The 20,811-nt window shown below is 40.0% G+C and overlaps 1 protein-coding gene across 3 annotated transcripts in view; it reads left to right on the top strand.

The window, feature by feature from the left end:
* The window catches only part of glt1d1 (glycosyltransferase 1 domain containing 1), a 107,331-nt gene that overhangs the window by 15,703 nt on the left and 70,817 nt on the right, over positions 1 to 20,811 (top strand). For all 3 annotated transcript variants that reach the window (XM_068055067.1, XM_068055066.1, XM_068055065.1), the window contains exons 4-5: positions 1,580 to 1,631; positions 18,168 to 18,204. In XM_068055067.1, coding sequence (XP_067911168.1) covers positions 1,580 to 1,631; positions 18,168 to 18,204 — 89 coding nt within the window. The remainder of the gene's footprint in view (positions 1 to 1,579; positions 1,632 to 18,167; positions 18,205 to 20,811) is intronic.

The following is a 20,811-nucleotide window of genomic DNA, read 5'->3' as shown; positions in this document are numbered from 1 at the left end:
ATTGATTCCTGGTTTGAGGGGATTGTCCTATGGGGAGAAATTGAGTAGACTAGGCCTATATTCCCTACTTATCAGAAGAATGAGAGGTGATCTAGTTGAAAAATACAACATTTTTAAGCACCTTGACAGGGCAGATGCTGGGAGGATGTTTCTCCTGGCTGGGGAATCTAGATCTAGGCATCTCAGTCTCAGAATAAGCGGTTGGCCATTTAGGATGGAGATGAGGTGCAATTTCTTCACAGTGTTGTGGATTTTTGGAATTCTTTACCCCCAAGGGCTCTGGATGCTCTCCAGAGTATATTTAAGTTGAGTATATTCAAGACAGAGGTCAATAGATTTTTGGATTGTAAGGAGATAAGGGATACGGGGATAATGAGGGAAGGTGACGTTGAGGTGGAAGATCAGCCATGATCGTATTGAATGGCGGAGCAGGTTCAAAGGGCAAATTGTTTGCTGCTGCTCTTGTTTCTTGCATAACTTTGTAGTCTCTCCTGCATTGGCTCAGTGGTTTTCTACACATGAAGTGTCTTGGGACAATTTTCTCTGCATTAAAGACATTATATAAATATAAGTTGTTGATTTATGATGACTTGGTACCAGTGAATTTGCTGGAACTCCATTACTGGAAAAATATACTATTTAGGTTATTGTTAGACAGCTTATTCTGAACCTTTAAGCTGTTGTTTCTTCAGTTTTTTTTTTAGTATTGCGCATTGCTGCATGTTATTCGCAAATTACACGACACCTAAAAAAATTACTCAATCTATGTATAATACATACAAGTTAATGAAAATTCACATATAACATTGAGATGAAAATTCCAATTCAGTCTCTATATATCCTGGTGTTAATAGAAATAACAGTCCAAAAGAAATGTTTTTGTGACACATGAAATTTTCCAATCAGAATGTTGTATCATATTTCTTTTATACTGTTTAAGCAACAGCAGTTCTGTGTCATTGCTTTGAATGCATATGATATTGAATTACGAGTCTCAACAAAGTTATCTTGATCAACGCTATTGGAGATAGTAATTATTTAAAAGCAATCCTGATCTGGTTGATGGGTCTTAGACCAGGCTAATTATTCCAATGGTTCTAATAAAATCTTTCAAAGGCTTAGTACATCATGAGTAGTATCTATCTTTGTGTCTTCCTATTGACATCCACTGGTTATGTGATAGATATTTTTGTTAAATTCTCTAGAAAGTCATTGTTATTATGATAGGAGGCTTGTTAGTGGAGTTCTGTGCTCAGCGTACACTTTGATTAATGGCATCATTCTCAGCAGATTTACACTATTTCAATTTAAATTCCTTCAGCCACTTTGGTATGGACAGCTGACTGGAGAACTGCAGATAATTTGGATTTTATTAAAGATAACCCCTGAAACTGTCTGTAGCTCTGCAATTTTGTTAATTAAATTTCCTATCCATTTTCTCACTTTTTGAAGCATTGCTTTTTATAATTTCTAGCATCGTTTAGTCTAAGATGTTGGCATACGTCTTAAATGTACTGAAATAACCTGTCTTCATGAAAGCTTTTTAATGTTCTTTTTCTGAAAACTTTGTAATTGCCAGGTTTTTGGTGGCTTTCACAGACCAGTTGAAGAAAATAGCAGAGCTGCATTGGGTATGTCTTTGTATTGTGTTGGCTTTGCCTGCCATGTATCATCAGCATCCCTGTGTATTTTTTATGGTTGAGTTGCTTACAACTATTTTTAAATTGAACTACTTGCAGTAAGATGGGATCAATGGCTGTTGTACCCTTGTCATTTTTGCAAACAAATACACCTTTTCCTGGGGCAGGTGCCAGAAAATAATTACTTTGCACTGTTAAATTAAGCATTCCCCATAATTAAATTATTAGATACACCATTTCTGCCAGTTAATCCAACCTGACTCATTCATTCTTCCAAGGAGAAAGTTACTGTAACAAATTTGAATAATAAATGAAACTATAAATCTGATTTAGATGCAGCGCCTATTTTCCACATTCATAACTGCATTGACTGTTGATGCAGGATCTTCTGACGTTACCTATTAACTTTTCCCCCTTCCCTCCTTTCAAATACAGCTTTACAAACCCACATTTCTTTGTTTTTTATGGTTGCAGGAATTTTAAAAACAACCCCCTCCTCACCTGCCTCCACCCCCGCAACCCCTTATGTATACACTCCTGCTGAGGTACAATTCCCACAGGCAATTGTAATATCTTTTCCGTTCTTCATCTATGAGGCCAGACAGTGAGTTTCAGGTGGTTATTTAACTTCAGGGCATTATAATTAATCTTGACTTGATGTCTCCTTGCATATACTTTTCATCAAGGGTCACTAGGTAATGATTATAAGCCAAAATGCTGCTGATTTTTCCAAGTGCCTTCAGCCACAAGAAACAGAAGCTATTTTTAATCCTGTTGTCACTGATTCCACAGACTTATAATATTTCCCTTGTCAACATATTATGGATTGTGAAGACTTGGAAAACTAACAAGAATATTAACCCACTGACTCCTGTTAGTAAGAAAATCTTCTGATTTAAGTGGTCTTTTAAATTCACAGTTATTTATACCTGTTTCAGGGATTGCAGCTAATAAGTGGAATAGAAGCTTCAGTATTGATAGTAATGCTTCAAGGAACTAGAGTAAATATTTTATATTACAATTTGATATCCTGTATAAATAAGTATTTTGCAGTACTCAAGAAGCAGCGGTAAATAATGTGGCTACAATATAACAAAAATAATGTCTTGAATGTGATGTGTATATTTGTAGCTAGACACTGCAGTGATGTATGTTATTACAATAGCATATTCATAGCTCATTTCACAATAAGTAAACTGCATCCATACGTAACTTACTATCAGATGTCTATTCTCCAGAATTTTAAAAAAATTGCATCATCTACTTTTCAGAAAATTTCAATTTGTAATCTTCCTCAATGTCCAAGAATCACCATGTCTGAAGCTATTTTACATTAAAAATAGGGAATGAGAAAATTAAACTCCTTCTTCATAACTGATATGTGCTTTTCACAATCATGAACTCCCCCCCCAGTTTATTTAAATTCCCAAGGAATGAATAATCATTGATAATATAAACCTGAACTATTTTCCTGGCACACAATGTGGTAGCAACTGACTTGTTGGTAGAAGTGTTAAATTCAAGAACTAGGAGAGTCTGAAGCTAGTTAAACAGATTCATAATTAATATTGCACAAATTGATATACCAGTGCACTTGAAATAAGACAACGTAATAATAAGAGCAAGCATTATGTTTAACTATTGGTGTTAGCTCACTGCAACAAGGGTTATCTTGTCTGTGTACTGAGTACTGTGGGAAAAACAGATCATCTGACACTTGTAGCCTTATCCTTCAAAATTGGTTTTCAGACAGAGATCAGTTCTTTGGATACGGGTCCTATCTTCACAGTGGACTGTGGGGTATGGGAGGCATATGGTATTGAATAGTTAGATCAGGTTAGTTTAGATAGAAATAATTATAACAAAAATAAATGACCGGCCCCGGTGACCCTGACTCCAGTTACCTCTCCTGGGGTCTCCTCCAGTCTTCGGTACTGCAGGGCCTCCTGAAGTACTGGCAGTAGCTACTGCTCGTGGTAGCTCTTCCGGTACTGCAGAGCTGCCGACCTTCCAATTGGCCAGGAGCTCGCCCCTTAACGGGGCGATGTCCCCCAACGATGGGCAGTTAATTGCATGACCACCGTGGAATCCAAAGCAGGTCCGATGGGGGGGGCCGAAACTGGTTTCCCTCCGCCTTCCAGCGCACTGCTGGGACCACCATCGCCGGAATAAAATCTGGCCCATAATTTCACATTGGAATTCTTTAATTCCATTGGAAATAATTGAGACTTGTTGCAGAGTGAGTTCTACCAAATACAGGGTGCTATTATTCTGTTCAAATCAACACTAGGGAGATTCACAAAGATGCCTGTCATAGTGAGATCCTTTTGCATACTGCAGCAACTACCCTTAATTTTTAGTTGACCAGCTTTTCTGGGCTCCTTTCAAAAACTGCATGGATGTTGAGTCTTAGGGAAGATATGACTTTGTCAAATCAAGAAAAGTATATCAATAATTACAACAGTACCTATCTTCATAAATGCCTGGTTCCAGACAGCTTTGGACGCAATGGGGTAGATTTGCAACATGCCACCTGGGCATAAATAGCCATTGTGGGTTACCTGCCCATTATAGAAATCCCCCATTTTTGTTTCCATTGTGATTAATGGAAGTTAAAATCATGTCTGTTTCTATAACAGGTGGCAAATTGGCAATATAATTTCAAAGCCCAGGCAGAAAGTTTAAAGTTGATCCCAATATCTTTACCACTAGAATAGTTCACAGTTATGCATTTTGACTGTTACTGTCTCCTGCTAAACCAGATTTCATGTTTGGTACTGTATACAAATCCTCAGGTTGGTTGCAGCAAGCCATATTAGTGGTGACCAATTCACAATTGTTCATGAGAACATTGTAACTAAAACATTTTGTAAGATTGTCCCAAGAATGTCAAGATCAACAAGGAGGCCCTCCAATTACATTAGGAGCAGCTGGTGTCCCCTTTTTTCCTTGATGGGTACCTTCCCTAAAGAATGGAGTATGCACTCAAAAAGGATTGTAGCCCCGGCTGCACCTAGCATCTTAACTGTCTTCTTTTGTAAGTGATTGTTAGCCTTGCTCTTCTTCAAAGAATGTAGCCATAAATTAATCAATTTTGGCACAATACCACTGACAGCAATAAGATACATAAACCAAAGAGTAACTGGTTCCCACCTTTGTCTGAATCCAATATATTAAAACATCAGAGCTATATCTGCTCAGGACCTAAACATAGAAACATAGAAAATAGGAGCAGGAGTAGGCCATTCGGCCCTTCGAGCCTGCTCCGCCATTCATTATGATCATGGCTGATCATTCAACTCAGCAGCCTGTTTCCGCTTTTACCCCATACCCTTTGATCCCTTTAGACCCAAGAGCTATATCTAACGCCTTCTTGAAAACATACAATGTTTTGGCCTCAACTGCTTTCTGTGGTAGCGAATTCCACAGGCTCACCATCCTCTGGGTGAAGAAATTTCTCCTCATCTCCGTCCTGAAAGGTTTACCCTGTAACCTCAGGCTATGACCCTGGTTCTGGACTCCCCCACCATCGGGAACATCCTTCCTGCATCTGCCCTGTCAAGTCCTGTTAGAATTTTATAGGTTTCTATGACATCCCCCCTCACTCTTCTGAACTCCAGCGAATATGATCCTAACTGACTCAATCTCTCCTCATATGTCAGTACCTCTTGAGATACAAAATATCACATCTGACTCTTTCAACAGCCTTACTCCCAATTGGACTGTTCTTCATGAGGCAATGGAGATCAAATGGACAAAAACAGCACATGACAATCTTTCAGAACAAGCAACTACTTAGACTACTGTATGAATCGAGTTTAGCCCTTGAAGGCATATCAGTCTCCTGACCTGGAAAGTTTTTAATGCTTTCCCTCTGTTTCCTCATTTAACTAAGATTATTGACAAGATGCAAGCAGTGGGAAGCAGTTACTGGCCAATTACCCAAGGAAAGCTTGATTCTTGAACTTTTTGACTTTGAGCATCAATCAGCTTTTCGCATCCTGGATTATCTAATAAATATAGAAGTCCATATGTGACATTGCAAGCCATTGGACCTTCAATAATGGCCAAACTCTTGAAAGGACCTGCCTGACTAAACAGAATTTCCTTCCTTCAGTGGTTGAACCCTTTCTAGTACGGTCTAACCATCATGCTTTAAGGGCCTGCAATGTTAAGTGGAAGAAGTTTATCCCTTATTAGCTCAGGATCATGACGCAATCCCTAGGATCCTGACACGATCCATAGCACCATCACCACAAGGACTGCTGTGGTTCAAGGGGAAGGTCTACCACCACATTCTCGGGCAACTGGGAATGGGTAATAAGTGTGGCCTTGCCAGCATCATTGCGTTCTGAGAGCAAATTTATTTATTTAGAGATACAGCACTGAAACAGGCCCTTCGGCCCACCGAGTCTGTGCCGACCAACAACCACCCATTTATACTAATCCTACATTAATTCCATATTCCCTACCATATCCCCACCATTCTCCTGCCACCTACCTACACTAGGGGCAATTTACAATGGCCAATTTATCTATCAACCTGCAAGTCTTTGGCTGTGGGAGGAAACCGGAGCACCCGGCGGAAACCCACGCAGTCACAGGGAGAACTTGCAAACTCCGCACAGGCAGTACCCAGAACTGAATCCGGGTCGCTGTAGCTGTGAGGCTGCGGTGCTAACCACTCTGCTACTGTGCCGCCCCAAATTAAAAAAAAAAATACATCCCAGCCATACGGTCAAAGCTATAGAAGATTCAGAATCATGGACCATCTTGGGCCTACATTCGATGAAGTTTGGTTGATGAATATCCTATAGTGCTCATGAATGTCTGAAAAGTGTAAACCATTTAGTTGTCATTTAACTCCTACCCAAGTCTCAAGCTCATGTTGAACAAACTAATTTTAAATATCTTGAGCTTTTTTTGTGAACTAATCAAAAAAACTTAAGATTATTACTCTGCTAGGCCTTAATTTGGCACACAGTGTGATTGGCCTTTACCCTTGGTAATAGATAGCTCTTGTCTTATTGACTTACTGTATAATGTAATCATTATATAATAATTTTTCCAATAATTATGCTATTTTCCTAAAGGAATCACTATTCTGCTGTTGAGAATTATCACTTTGTTCACATCACAAAGATTTATCCTTATATAGAGATGGAAGTAAGAGTGTTTGCTCATGTAAGTAATTATTTCCTACAGCAACCAATTTTGGGTAAATCCAGCAACAAATAGTGATTAATTGGAAGTATTTTACTTGGTAGATAATTACTCCCTCCCTTGTGTTATTCTCCAACTGGTTGGAAACTCCCAGAGGCAATTAAATTCCATGCAAACTTTGTATTATGAACCATTACGAAGAAAGTTTCTTAAAGATATCTCTATTCCTTGAGTAATGTGTTACTTTGATATGATTACACAGGGCAAGGAGTGATTCTACATTGTAATGCACAAAGCTGAATTTGTGTCCTTAAGAGCTGCACTTAGAATTTCTGTGCAACTTTGGTATAATTCTGTTTGTATGTAGCAATGAATGAAGAAAGAAGAATGTACCATAAGTAGCAAGGGTATAATTTATTGTATTTTTTGAATGTCAGTTAATTTCCATATCTGTTGTTCCCACCCCAGCCTGCCATTCAGTTCCATTTCTGACCTGATGTTGCTTGAGCTATTCAGTTTAAATTTTTTTGTGTGAATATCTTCATTTTTCTTCTTCTTCTGGTTTCTCTGCTGTACCCTGCCACCAAAGAACAATGAATGAGTTCTTGTATACAGCAACATAACACTTGATTAAAATGATTTGTCAATGATAGGGACATTGACCACCAAGGCTATCTGTACATGAAGGTTAAACTACATTCAAAGGATAAGTAAAATCATACCTATAACTGGTAATATATATTCTGACGACTGATATACCATGCACGCTCAGCGGCAAGCTTGGTGAATGTTCTCTACTTGAGAGTATTTTGAAAGGAATGTTAGATGCACTTAGTGCAATATACAGCTTGGGTGGTTAAAAGCTTCTAATAACAGTCCAGAAGATGTGTATTCATTTTTGACTTGTTTGTAGTTCTGTATCTTTCATTTCAGTTGGATTAATGCTAAGCGTTAACAATGGTGTTGAAATATGCTGTATGCATAGATACCAGAATATATGTATGGTTCTTGTTGGAAATGGGTGACAGATACTTGACTGGGGGAAAAAGACATATCAGTGAGATGGAAAGGGATATAAATTGGCAGATAATACAGTAGGCAAACAATGGGAGACTTTCAAACAGGAGATAATTACAGGAACTAAATGTATCCCATAAAGAGGTTGTAGCAAAAGTTAGATGAGCAGAAAAATTAAAATGGGACCTAAAAGAGAGGCATATGATAAATTCGAGGGCTAAAAATGCAAAGGAAAATTAAGCTAACTAAAGAAAAAAAAGAGAAGCAAGAAAGATGAGGAAAGTTAAAGGGGGTATGTTGAAAGATCTGCTATCTTTTTACGTTTTACATCTTTATTAAAGATTTTCCAAATATTTAAAAGGATAACAAGGCTGCTTAAGGATCAAAAAGTAAATCTTCTCATGGTGGATTAAGAAAGTACTTAAAAACATTCTACTTATTTATAACTCCAGGTAAGGGAATGGTACAGAAAAGAAAGATGGAGTTCAAAGTATGTCCTAGAAACCTGAGGAAACTTAAAAGATAGCAGAGGCTCTGAGCTCAAGCTTTCAAACACCTTTAGGTGAAATTCACCATGATACATTTTGGGAGGAAAGATTAGAACATGTTCACTAAATGGTAATACTTTAAAAGCAGTGCAGTAACAGCAAGAATTAATGATTCAAATACACATTTTTGAAAGAGGTATAAAAAGTTGATAAACAGTGTTTAAAAAAGAAATTGGGGTCCCAAATTTTATGAATAAGGTACAATAGCAGAAAGGTAAGGCTACATTCCCATATTTAACATCTTTCCTAATTTTACACTAGTGTGTCCTTTAGGATATCAGTATTTCTAAGACCAGCTGCAATGGTAGGTTTTCATTGTGTTATGATTCGTTTTAACATTGGGCTGATGGGACACATTTCTTTAGCAGGCACAAGAAAACTTGAAAAAACTGTGTTTTATAGATTGTGTAAAAGTGAATCGTAAGAATAAATTGCAAATATTTGACACTCATTAATTGATTGTCTGAGGTGGAAGTGTTGGGAGATATCACAGTGTAAATTTTATTTATTGTTTTCTATTTCATTGTGCCTTTTACTAAAAGACTTCAGTACGATGGTAACAAACCTCTGAAATGCAACTTCCCCTATAATGGTCACTTGAAATATAGTGTAACACTGTGGTTTTTATTTGTTGCAGGAATCAATGGGTCATAATTTGCTATCAAAATGATGGTGAGGCTAATGGCCCTTGCCGTTATTTATGTGCAAATAGTACAGCCACTTTAGGCAAGAGGTAGATGCCCAGTTAAGCTTTAAAAAAAGCAAAAGAGGGCATCTGGGACTGGAGTGAACAGAGAAAGCAACTGTGTATCTTCTTAACAAATCACATTGAAAGATTATGAAATTAACAGTGAAAGTTGTGAATGGAACTGATTGTTGGGCAATCACCAGCAAACATCCCCACTTTTGACCTTATGAGGGAAGGTCATTGATGAAGCAGCTGAAGGTAGTTGGGCCTAGGACGCTGCCCTGTGCAATACCTGTAGCGACGTACTGCTGCTGAGATGTTTGGCCTCCAACAACCACAGCCATCTTCCTTTGTACTAGATATGGCTCCAACCAGTGCAGAATTTTTCTCCTATTGACTAGTGCTCCTTTGATGCCAAATTCAGTCAGATAGAAGCATAGGAGCAGGAGTAGGCTGTTCAGCCCATCGAGCCTGCTCTGCCATTCAATACGATCCTGGCTGATCGTCCACTTCATTGCCTTTTTCCCCACACTACCCCATATCCTGTTATGTTATTGGTATTCAGAAATCTATCAATCTCTACTTTAAGCAAACTCAATGATTGCGCTTCCACAGCCCTCTGGGGTAGAGAATTCCAAAGATTCACATCCTGTAGAGTAAAGCAGTTTCTCCTCATCTCTGTCCTAAGTGGCTTCTCCTTTATTTCGAAATTGTGTCCCCCTAGTTCTAGACTCCCCAACCAGGGGAAATATCTTAGCTGCATCTACCCTGTCTATCCCTTTCAGTATTTTGTAGGTTTCAATGAGATCCCCTCTTATTCTTCAAAACTCTAGAGAATACAGGCCCAGTTTCCCCAATCTCTCTTCAAAGGACAGTCCCACCATCCCGGGAACAAGTCTGGTGAACCTTCGTTGCACTCCCTCTATGGCAATAATATCCTTCCCAAGGTAAGGGGACCAAAACTGCACAGTACTCCAGATGCAGTCTAACCAAGGTTTTATACAATTGAAGCAAGTCTTCACTACTGCTGTACTCAAATCCTCTTGTGATGAAGGCTAACATACCATTAGCCTTCCTAATTGCTTGCTGCACCTGCATGTTAGCTTTCAGTGACTTAGTGACAAGGAAACCCAGGTACCTTTGTACATCTACACTTCCTAATCTCTTACCATTTAAGAAATACCCTGCACATCTGTTCCTCCTACCAAAATGGATTACCTCGCATTGTTCCACATTATATTCCATCTGCCACATTCTTCCCAACTCACTGGGCTGGATTTTATTATAGTTGGACGGGCCTTTGCCACCGATGTAGAAGTCAGTGGTGAACCCGCTTCCGCCTAGCCCAGGGATCCGACCTGCATTTTATGGGTCCCCACGCTTTAATTGGCCCGAGGCAGGACTTCCACCTGCTTGAGGGAGGAGGTCTTCGTCCCAGCAACGCCACAGGGAGTGGTGTCCATTACTGGGGCTGCAGCCCTGCCGAACCATGGATCCAGGACCACAGGCAAGTTGGGCTTGCCATGCCAGGGTGGGGGTGTGGTGTTTGGGGGTGGTGGTCAGTCATGGCGGCAAGGCAAGGGTAGTCGTTCGGGGGGGGAGGAAGGGCATCTTGGGTCCCGGGGGTGGGTTGTGGGGTGGGGGGGGCGGCCCTCAGTCAGGCATCCTGTGCCCGACTGCCATGGCACCTCCCCCGGCGTGCGGAACGGCCGCCACACCCGCCTGCCACAGGTAAAATACCCGTGGAGGCGGGCAAATGCCCTTAAGTGGCCACTTAAGGGCTTCGATTGGCCTGGGGCAGGTGGGTTGGCCGGAGGCAGGAGCGGGGCGGGAAGGCCTCCCGGAGCCTCCCACTCAATTTTACGCCACCCCCACACCACCATCCAACCCGCTGGGGCGGCGTAAAGTTCAGCCGACTAAGTCTGTCCAAATCCCCTTGAAGCTTTAGTTAAGGGGTAGGTCAATAAAGATGCAGTGGCAGACATTTAAGGGCTTATTTCCGAATACACAGAATAGATGCATTTCAACAAGAAAGAAAAATTCCAACGGTGGGACCCGCCATCTATGGTTAACTAATACAATTAGAGATAGTATCAAACTTAAAGAAAAAGCATATAATTGTGCAAAGATGGGAGGCAGGTCAGAAGATTGGGGGAAAATTGGACAGAATATTAAAAAAAAGCAGCAAAGATTGACTAAAAGATTGATAAGAAGGGTAAAATTGGGGTACGAGAGAAAGCTAGCTAGAAATATAAAGACAGATAGTAAGAGTTTCAATAGATATTTAAAAAAGAAGCGTTAAAGTCAGCATTGGTCCTATAGAAAGTGAGTCTGGGGAATTAATAATGGATAATAAGGAGATGGCAGATGAATTGAACAGGTGTTTTGCAATGGTCTTCACTATTGAGGATAGAAGTAGCATCCCTGTATTAGCTGTAAGTCAGGAAATGGAAGGGAGGGAGGAACTCAAGAAAATTACAATCACCAGGGATGTGGTACTGAACAAATTGTTGGAGCTGCGGGCTGACAAGTCCGATGGACTTCATCCTAAGGTGGAGAGCAAAGGGGGGACATGAAAAAACACTGGCGGACAAGATAAAGGAAAATCCTAAGGCGTTTTATAAGTTTATTAAGGGCAAGAGGATAATCAGGGAAAGAGTAGGGCCCATTAGGGACCAAAGTGGCAATCTGTGTGTAGAGCCGGAGTACATAGGTGAGGTTTTAAATGATTACTTTTCATCTGTGTTCACTATGGAGAAGGACGATGTAGGTGTAGAGATCAGGAGGGGGATTGTGACATACTTGAACATACTTCCTTTCAATGCTAATATTAGCTGCTTTAGTGGGCTTAAAAGTGGATAAATCCCCAGGCCCAGATGAGATGTATCCCAGGCTGTTATGTGAGGCAAGGGAGGAGATAGCGGTTCTGACACAAATTTTCAAATCCTCTCTGGCCACAGGAGAGGTATCAGAGGATTGGAGGACAGCGAATGTGATACCGTTATTCAAGAAGGGTAGCAGGGATAAACCAGGTAATTACAGGCCGGTGAGTCTAACATCAGGGTAGGGAAACTATTGGAAAAAATTCTGAGGGACAGGATTAATCTCCAGTTGGAGAGGCAGGGATTAATCAGGGATAGTCAGCATGGCTTTGTCAGGGGAGATCGTGTCTAACAAACTTGATTGAATTTTTCGAGGAGGTGACTAGATGTATAGATGAGGGTAAAGCAGTTGATGTAGTCTACATGGACTTCAGTAAGGCTTTTGATAAGGTCCCGCATAGAAGATTGGTTAAGAAGGTAAGAGCCCATGGGATCCAGGGCAATTTGGCAAATTGGATCCAAAAATTGGCTTAGTGGCAGGAGGCAGAGGGTAATGGTCGAGGGTTGTTTTTGCGAGTGGAAGCCTGTGACCAGTGGTGTACCACAGGGATCGGTGCTGGGACCCTTGCTGTTTGTAGTGTACATTAATGAATTAGATGTGAATATAGGAGGTATGATCAGTAAGTACGTAGATGACGTGAAAATTGGTGTTGTAAATAGTGACGGGGAAAGCCTTAGATTACAGGATGATATAGATGAGCTGGTAAGATGGGCGGAGCAGTGGCAAATGGAATTTAATCCTGAGAAGTGTGAGGTGATGCATTTTGGGAAGACTAACAAGGCAAGGGAATATACAATGGATGGTAGGACCCTAGGAAGGTCAGAGGGACCTTGGTGTACTTGTCCATAGATCACTGAAGGCAGCAGCACAGGTAGATAAGGTGGTTAGGACGGCATATGGGATACTTGCCTTTATTAGCCGAGGCATAGAATATTAGAGCAGGGAGGTTATGATGGAGCTGTATAAAATGCTAGTTAGGCCACAGCTGGGGAGTGTACAGTTCTGGGCACCACACAATAGGAAGGATGTGATTGCCCTAAAGAGGGTGCAGAGGAGATTCACCAGGATGTTGCCTGGGTTGGACCATTTCAGCTATGAAGAGAGACTGAAAAGGCTAGGGTTGTTTTCCTTAGAGCAGAGAAGGCTGAGGGGGGACATGATTGAGATGTACAAAATTATGAGGGGCATTGATAGGTGAGATAGGAAGAAACTTTTTCCCTTAGCGGAGGGGTCAATAACCAGGGGGCATAACTTTAAGGTAAGGGGCAGGAGGTTCAGAAGGAATTTGAGGAAATTTTTTTTCACTCAGAGGGTGGTTGGAATCTGGAATACACTGCCTGAAGAGGTGGTAGAGACAGGAACCCTCAACATTTAGGAAGTATTTAGATGAGCACTTGAAATGCCATAGCATACAAGGCTATGGGCCAAGTGCTGGAAAATGGGATTAGAATAGTTAGGTGCTTAATGGCGGGCACGATGGGCCGAAGGGCCTGTTTCTGTGCTGTATAACTCTATGACTCTACGTGGCTAGTGAGACAATTGATGCATTAGTTTTAATTTTCCAAAATTCCCTAGATTCGGGGAAGGTTCCGTTAGATTGGAAAATAGTGAATGTAACACCTTTATTCAAAAAGGGAGGGAGACAGAAAGCGGGAAACTACAAACCAGTTAGCTTAACATCTGTCTCATGGAAAATGTTAGAAGCTATTATTAAAGACATTATAGCAGGGCATTTAGAAAAATTCAAGGTTTTCAAGCAGAGTCAAAATGGTTTTGTGAAAGGAAATCATGTTTAACCAATTTATTGGAGCTGTTTGAGGGAGTTACATGTGCTGTGGATAAAGGGGAACCGGTGGATGTTTAGTTTAGTTTAGAGATACAGCACTGAAACAGGCCCTTCGGCCCACCGAGTCTGTGCCGACCATCAACCACCCATTTATACTAATCCTACACTAATCCCATATCCCTACCACATCCCCACCTGTCCCTATATTTCCCTACCACCTACCTATACTAGGGGCAATTTATAATGGCCAATTAACCTATCAACCTGCAAGTTTTTGGCATGTGGGAAGAAACCGGAACACCCGGAGGAAACCCACGCAGACACAGGGAGAACTTGCAAACTCCACACAGGCAGTACCCGGAATTGAACCTGGGTCGCTGGAGCTGTGAGGCTGCGGTGCTAACCACTGCGCCACTGTGCCGCCAGAAGGCATTTGATAAGGTGCCACATCAAAGGTTATTGCAGAAAATATAAGCTCATGGTGTAGGGAGTAACATATTGGCAATGGATAGAAGATTGGCTAGCTAACAGGAAACAGAGAGTAGGCATAAATAGGTCATTTTCTGGTTGGCAGGATGTAACGAGTGGTGTGCCACAGGAATCTGTGCTGTGGCCTCAACTTTTTACAATTTATATCAATGGCTTAGATGCAGAGACCGAAGGTATGGTTGCTAAATTTGCTGATGACACAAAGATAGGTAGGAAGTTACTTGTGAAGAGGACATAAGGGGGCTACAAAGGGATATAGATAAGTTAAGTGAGTGGGCAAAGACCTGGCAAATGGAGTATAATGTGGGAAAGTGTGAAATTGTCCACTTTGACAGGAAGAATAAAAAGGAAGCATATTATCTGAATGGTGAGAGATTGCAGAGCTCTGAGATGAGAGGGATCTGGGTGTCCTAGTGCACGAATCGCAAAAGTTTAGTATGCAGGGACAGCACGTAATTAGGAAAGCTAATAGAATGTTATTGGTTATTGCGATGGGAATTGAATACAAAAGTAGGGAGGTTATGCTTCAGGTATACAGGGCATTAGTGAGACCACATCTGGCGTATTGTGTACAGTACTGGTCTCTTTATTTAAGGAAGGTTGTAAATGCGTTGGAGGCAGTACAGAGAAAGTTTACTTGACTAATACCTGGAATGGGTGGGTCGCCATATGAGGAAAGATTGGACAGGCTAGGCTTGTATTCACTGGAATATAGAAGAGTAAGAGGGTGACTTGATTGAAACATATAAGATCCTGAGGGGCCTTGACAGGGTGGATGTGGAAAGAATGTTTCGCCTTGTGGGGGAATCTAGAACTAGGGGTCACTGTTTAAAATGAGAGGCCGCCCATTTAAGACAGATGAGGAAAAATATTTTCTCTGAGGGTCATGGGTCATTGGAATTCTCTTCCTCAAAAGGCGGTGGAAGCAGAGTCTTTGAATATTTTTAAGACAGAGGTAGGTTGATTCTTGAGCAAATGGGTGAAAGGTTATTGGGGGTAGGTGGAAATATGGAGTAATCAGTTTATCCATGAACTTATTGAAGGCTCGAGGGGCCAAGTGGCCTACTCCTGCTCCGAATTCGTATGTTTGCATCTTCCTCACAACACACATTCCCACCTAATTTTGTGTCATCTGCAAAAATTTGGAAATATTACATTTGGTGTCCACATTCAAATGATTGATTTATATTGTTAACAGCTGGGGCCCAGGTACTGATCCTTGCGGTACCCCACTAGACACAGCCTGCCAATGCGAGAATGACCCGTTTATTCCTACTCTCTGTTTTATGCCTGTTAACCAATCCTTAATCCATGCCAGTATATTACCTCCTATCCCATGTGCTTTAATTTTGCTAACCAACCTCCTGTGGGGAACTTCATCAAAAGCCTTCTGAAAATCCAAGTTTATTGCGTCCACCGACTCCCCTTTATCAATTCTGTTAGTAACATCCTCAAAAAACTCCAACAGGTTCGTCAAATATGATTTCCCATTCATAAATCCATGTTGATTATGCCCAATCTGATCATTATTATCCAAGTGTCCATTTATCACATCCTTCAGAATAGATGCTAACATTTTCCCTACTACTGATGTAAGGCTAACAGGTCTGTCGTTCCCCATTTTCTCTCTTTCCCTGCTTAAATAGTGGGGTGACATTTGCTACCTTCCAATGCTGCCTTAATGTCAAGGACAGTCACTCTGACCTCACATCTGGAATTAAGCTCAACAGGCCTGTAGTTCCCCATTTTCTCTCTCCCTCCCTGCTTAAGTAGTGGGGTGACATTTGCTACCTTCCTATGCTGCCTTAATGCCCAGGACAGTCACTCTGACCTCACATCTGGAATTAAGCTCTTGTGTCCATGTTTGGACCAAGGCTGTAATGAGGTCTGGAGCTGGGTGGTCCTAACCAAAAACTAAACTGAGCCTTGGTGAGTAGATTATTTGTGAGTAAGTGCCACTTTATAGCATTGTTGATGACACCTTCCATTACTTTGCTGATGATTGAGAGCAGACTGATGAGAGGTAATTGGTCAGATTGGATTTGGCCTGCTTTTTGTGGACAAGACATATATGGGTAATTTTCCACACTGTCAGGTAGATGCTGCTGTTGTAGCTTCACTGGAGCAGGGCCACACCCTCCTGAATGTATCCCACAGTGCTGTCACCTCTGCTGTGTCTGACCTGCCAATGGGACTGGACATACCCAGGGATGGTGATAGAGGAGTCTGGGACATTAAAAGGTGTGATTTCTGTAACTATGACTGTCGGGCTGTTGCTTGACTCGCCTGTGAGTCAGCTCTTCCAATTTTGGCACAAGTCCCCATATATTAGTGAGAACTGGACTGGTTGTTCCTTTATCATGTCCAGTACTTAAGGTTGTCCACCCAGTTTTATTCTTCTTAGATCCTTTTGCAACAGTTGGTACAACTGAGCGACCTAGGCCATTTCGGAGACCAGTTAAAAGGCAGCCACATTGCTATGGGTCTGGAATCACATCTCGGCCAGAACAGGTAATGACAGTAGATTTCTTTCCTTAAAAAAGGACATTAGGGAAACAATTAATTTTTACAACAATCTGGTAGTTTCATCATCATCATCATCATTACTCATACTAGCTTTTTATTCCAGATTTATTTAATTGACTTTAAATTCCCCAGCTGCTGTGGTGGGATTTGAACTCGTAACTCCATATCACTTGTCCTAGCCTCTGGATTACTAGTCCTATAACATAACCATTATACTACCATTCTCCATATGTACTGTATATTCTACTAATGATCCTAAGGCAAGTAATTCTGATTTCCAGTTTAGTTAACCATCATATTTCACTTAAACTTTTTCCGCCAATCATCTTTAAAAGTCTTAAGTACAATTTTCTATTTTAATTGTACAGATTAATTTCAGAAAATCAAAATATCCATTAAAATAAAGCCACTGATAAATTGTAATTAAAATGATTTATCTCCAAACTGCCCCAATAACTTAATCAATAAACTTAACATATCTTGTGGCACTAAGCCATGCAGGTTTGAAGCCTGGTTTCTGCTAAGTTAGCTGGTGTCAGCCGATGTGGACATTGGTCTGATCCCTTACATGAGGGGAAGAAAAAAAATCAGATTTCTTGCTCCTGATTCCTACCCAGTGACCCTTGTTAAGTATTGCGTAAGGGGAAGATTGAGTTTAGCTGTGATGTCTTCCATGGTAAAATTGCCATCTATCACTTGTTGTCTTAGTTCACAATTTAAAAATGGTCATTTCAGTAAGGCTTCAAAGGGTTGCCAGTTCTTCTGGAGCTGAATTTCACCAGGGGGCAAGGATGGAAAATTGAGACAAAAATGTCATCCATTTGGTGTTATCGATTACTGAAGCACTTTCAGCAATTGTTAACTTCAATCTTAAGATTTTTGATTATTATACTAATCCTTAGCGTCTGCAATAATGAAAGGTATATTTTGATAAATTCTAAAATTATACTTTTTAAAATATTCAATGTATCTGGAGCATTTTGAAGTTGAGATTGTAAATGATTTAAGGCTAATTCAAGTCATTTTATTTGACTAAGTGTATCTGGAGGGTTTTGATGTTGAGGTTGTAAATTATTAGTTCAGGATAATTCAAGTAATTTTATTCAACTGTAAACTATCAGTGTGAATTGTAAGGGTAGCCATTGACTCCTGAGAAGATTGAGTATGCCTGATTTAAAGTTCACTACATGTAATTATTTTGCTATATCTAACAAAGCTCCAACAAGCCTATTGTATTGTTTGCATGTATTATATTCTATTTGGATTGGGAGATGAGTCAAAATTCCTTTTCTATGTTGTCTGCAGGTGTCCATGTACAAACAAAAAGTACTTTTATCCACTTTATGTATTTGTTTGGCTTTTGCAAGCTATTTCACATGTACGTTTGGAAATATTATTTATTCATGTATTTTGTTTCTTTTTTTAAGCCGTTCGCGAGCAGTAAGATTCATGTGCAACCTCAAGGTAAGGTGTGGAAACTGCTTCATTTACAAGATTGGTGCCCTTTTCAGCATGGTGTTGAGCGTTATTCCTTGTTTCCTTTTGCATTAATGTGCAGTAGTGTTTTGTTGAAGCTTTTGCGATTTAAAGGTTTTATCCACTTTATAAGTATGTGGGGATTTGCGTATGAATAACTTTGCACGTGTTTACTAGACTTACTGAAACAAAATGCCATTTACTGTATCAAATATACATTCATCACATCTCAGCGAGAGCAAGAGACAGTATCCCATTTCTTGATTTATAATAGACTTAAAATTAGTTATCATAAATACCTGTCATAGCTTGTCAAAATATTTGAGAAATTAAATTCATTACATTTGGTTACCATTAACAATAGCTGTTTTTTATTACAGTGCTTTTATAACACTATCTCTGTATAATTCCTTCACTAAAATATGCCATTGCAATATGACTTGCTTGCACTTTCCTATGACTATAATACTGATGCAATAAATGCAAATAGCATTCCCTTGGGATCAATAGCTATAGTGGTAATGGTGCTGAATGCCATTTTTGAATGGATTTGTTATAAAGATTTTAATAGCTAGATTAAAAGCGAATTGTTTTTTTTTACCTAACTGCATTGTTGGATAGGGGAAAGAACAAAATATTGTACTGTCTCTTCAGATTTATGTAACACTTTTGTTTGGATCAGAAATCTTTTCGTGCTCAGGTCTTTCAGTTGAATGGTTTGGTTCGTGACTGCAATGCCTTAATCTGCTTGTGCATGTGTATATATTTGAGATTAAATGATGTGCCATTACCTTACCTGCAAATGCCATTTGATTAAAGTACACTTTTGTCTGTAGTCTTGATATTTCTCTCACATTCCAGTGAAAAATATATTCCCCTGGTGATGATTCTGGGTCCAAGACATTCCTAACTGGTTGTCTATCCAAAGAGACTCTCAATATTTTACAGTAACCATCTACATCTTTGACTGTAGACTCTGAATGGCATGTAGAAGTGTTAGAATAGGGCAAAGAAAAGCAGTCACAATGGATATACATGTGATAAAACAGGTAATGCATTTAGAAGTAGTTGTAAGTAATCACTTACTGTTTGTCAGTTTTACACTGCCCTACAGGAAAAACAATGTGCTGACTTTGAGGTTAAATATTATGATGTGACAGCTATGAGGTGCAGGGATTTTACATGGATCAGAGAGTGATTGGTGAGAGGAGGTAGATTTTTGATGGGCTGCAATTTCCAAAAATATTGCTCTTTACATCTGTAAAAGTGCCCCAAGTGAGTCTTGATCTCAGTCGCTTTACAGCACCAGCTACCCAGCAGTGTCATCATCATCCTCTTTGGCATTCTCTAGGACGTCTGTCTACTGTGGTTCCCAGGAATGAATCTATGGCATAAAAGTTCAGAGTTGGACATTTACTCTGTTATAATTAGAGCTGTCCATGATTTGGACCTTGATCACAGATCTGGCTATGGCAATGAGCAAAACTCGTCAAAGCTTCATGACTGTAGCCTCTAGAGACAGAGCTCCTATGAAAGGTCTCAGAAAGTGTACCTAGGTGGATGCGGTCTACTCAACGGGTTCTACCGAAAGGTTTGGTTCTCTTCTAGTGCTGTATGATTAACCTGGCCTTCCTTGCACCCTGCTGCTGCTCCACCTCTTCAGCATGTTTATCCTGGAAAGTAGGATTCATATTGGGAATTAAATTATGCAACCTTCAGATACTGGCTTCCAAATTCTCTTAAAATGCAATAAATACTCTCCAAGGTTATTGCAGAATGTATATGAAAGCTTCCTGAGTATAACACTGATTCCACCCCCTCCCATCTCGGCAATCAGTGCCAAGAAATGGCCAAAAGCATCCACAAGAAAGCTGTGCTTTTCAAAATGATTCTAGAATGGTAGCCTTTGCAATATTGAGATCTGCAATGGTTTTTACTCTTAAGTGGTTTTGTAAAACAAAGCTGTTCAGGCAGTCTCCTTCCCAAGGTGTTTTTTGGTGATTTAATTGAATATATAATGTTAATTACAGTGTATAGCCTGATAAAGTTCCCTTTAACATGAATTCAGCGTAATTTCTGTTGTGAATGTTAATTAGGTTTTGAAAAATTGGTACTTTTTCCTTTTATAATATAGTTTTAAACCACCTATTGTTGCCTACATTTTTGTTTTAATTCAGTAATTTCTCATTGACAGAAAATATTAAGTCATGGGATTATAGAAATATTATTTTCCTCCACTTATACCCCTGAAGTGTATCTGAAAAGGGTACACATGACATGAAATTCATCTAATATCTTATTACTGTGATTAATTGACGGTATAAAATGAATGGTACTTTTAAATCACCAAGTTGGCAAGGACAAATGCAGGTTAATTAAATAAAACCAGCATGGCTTTCTTAAGGGAAAATCACGTTTAGCTAACTTGCTAGAGTTTTTTGAGGCGGTAACCGAGAAGGTTGAAGAGGGCAATGCTGTTGATGTGGTATATATGGACTTTCAAAAGGCATTTGATACAGTGCCACACAACAGACTTTTGAGCAAGGTTATAGCTCATGGAATAAAAGGGACAGTATTAATATGGATGCGGAATTG

Source organism: Heterodontus francisci, chromosome 23 (genome assembly GCF_036365525.1).
Source record: "Heterodontus francisci isolate sHetFra1 chromosome 23, sHetFra1.hap1, whole genome shotgun sequence".
Lineage (NCBI taxonomy): Eukaryota > Metazoa > Chordata > Chondrichthyes > Heterodontiformes > Heterodontidae > Heterodontus > Heterodontus francisci.
The sequence above is the reverse complement of the archived record's forward strand: the minus strand, read 5'-3'. Positions and strand labels throughout refer to the sequence as shown.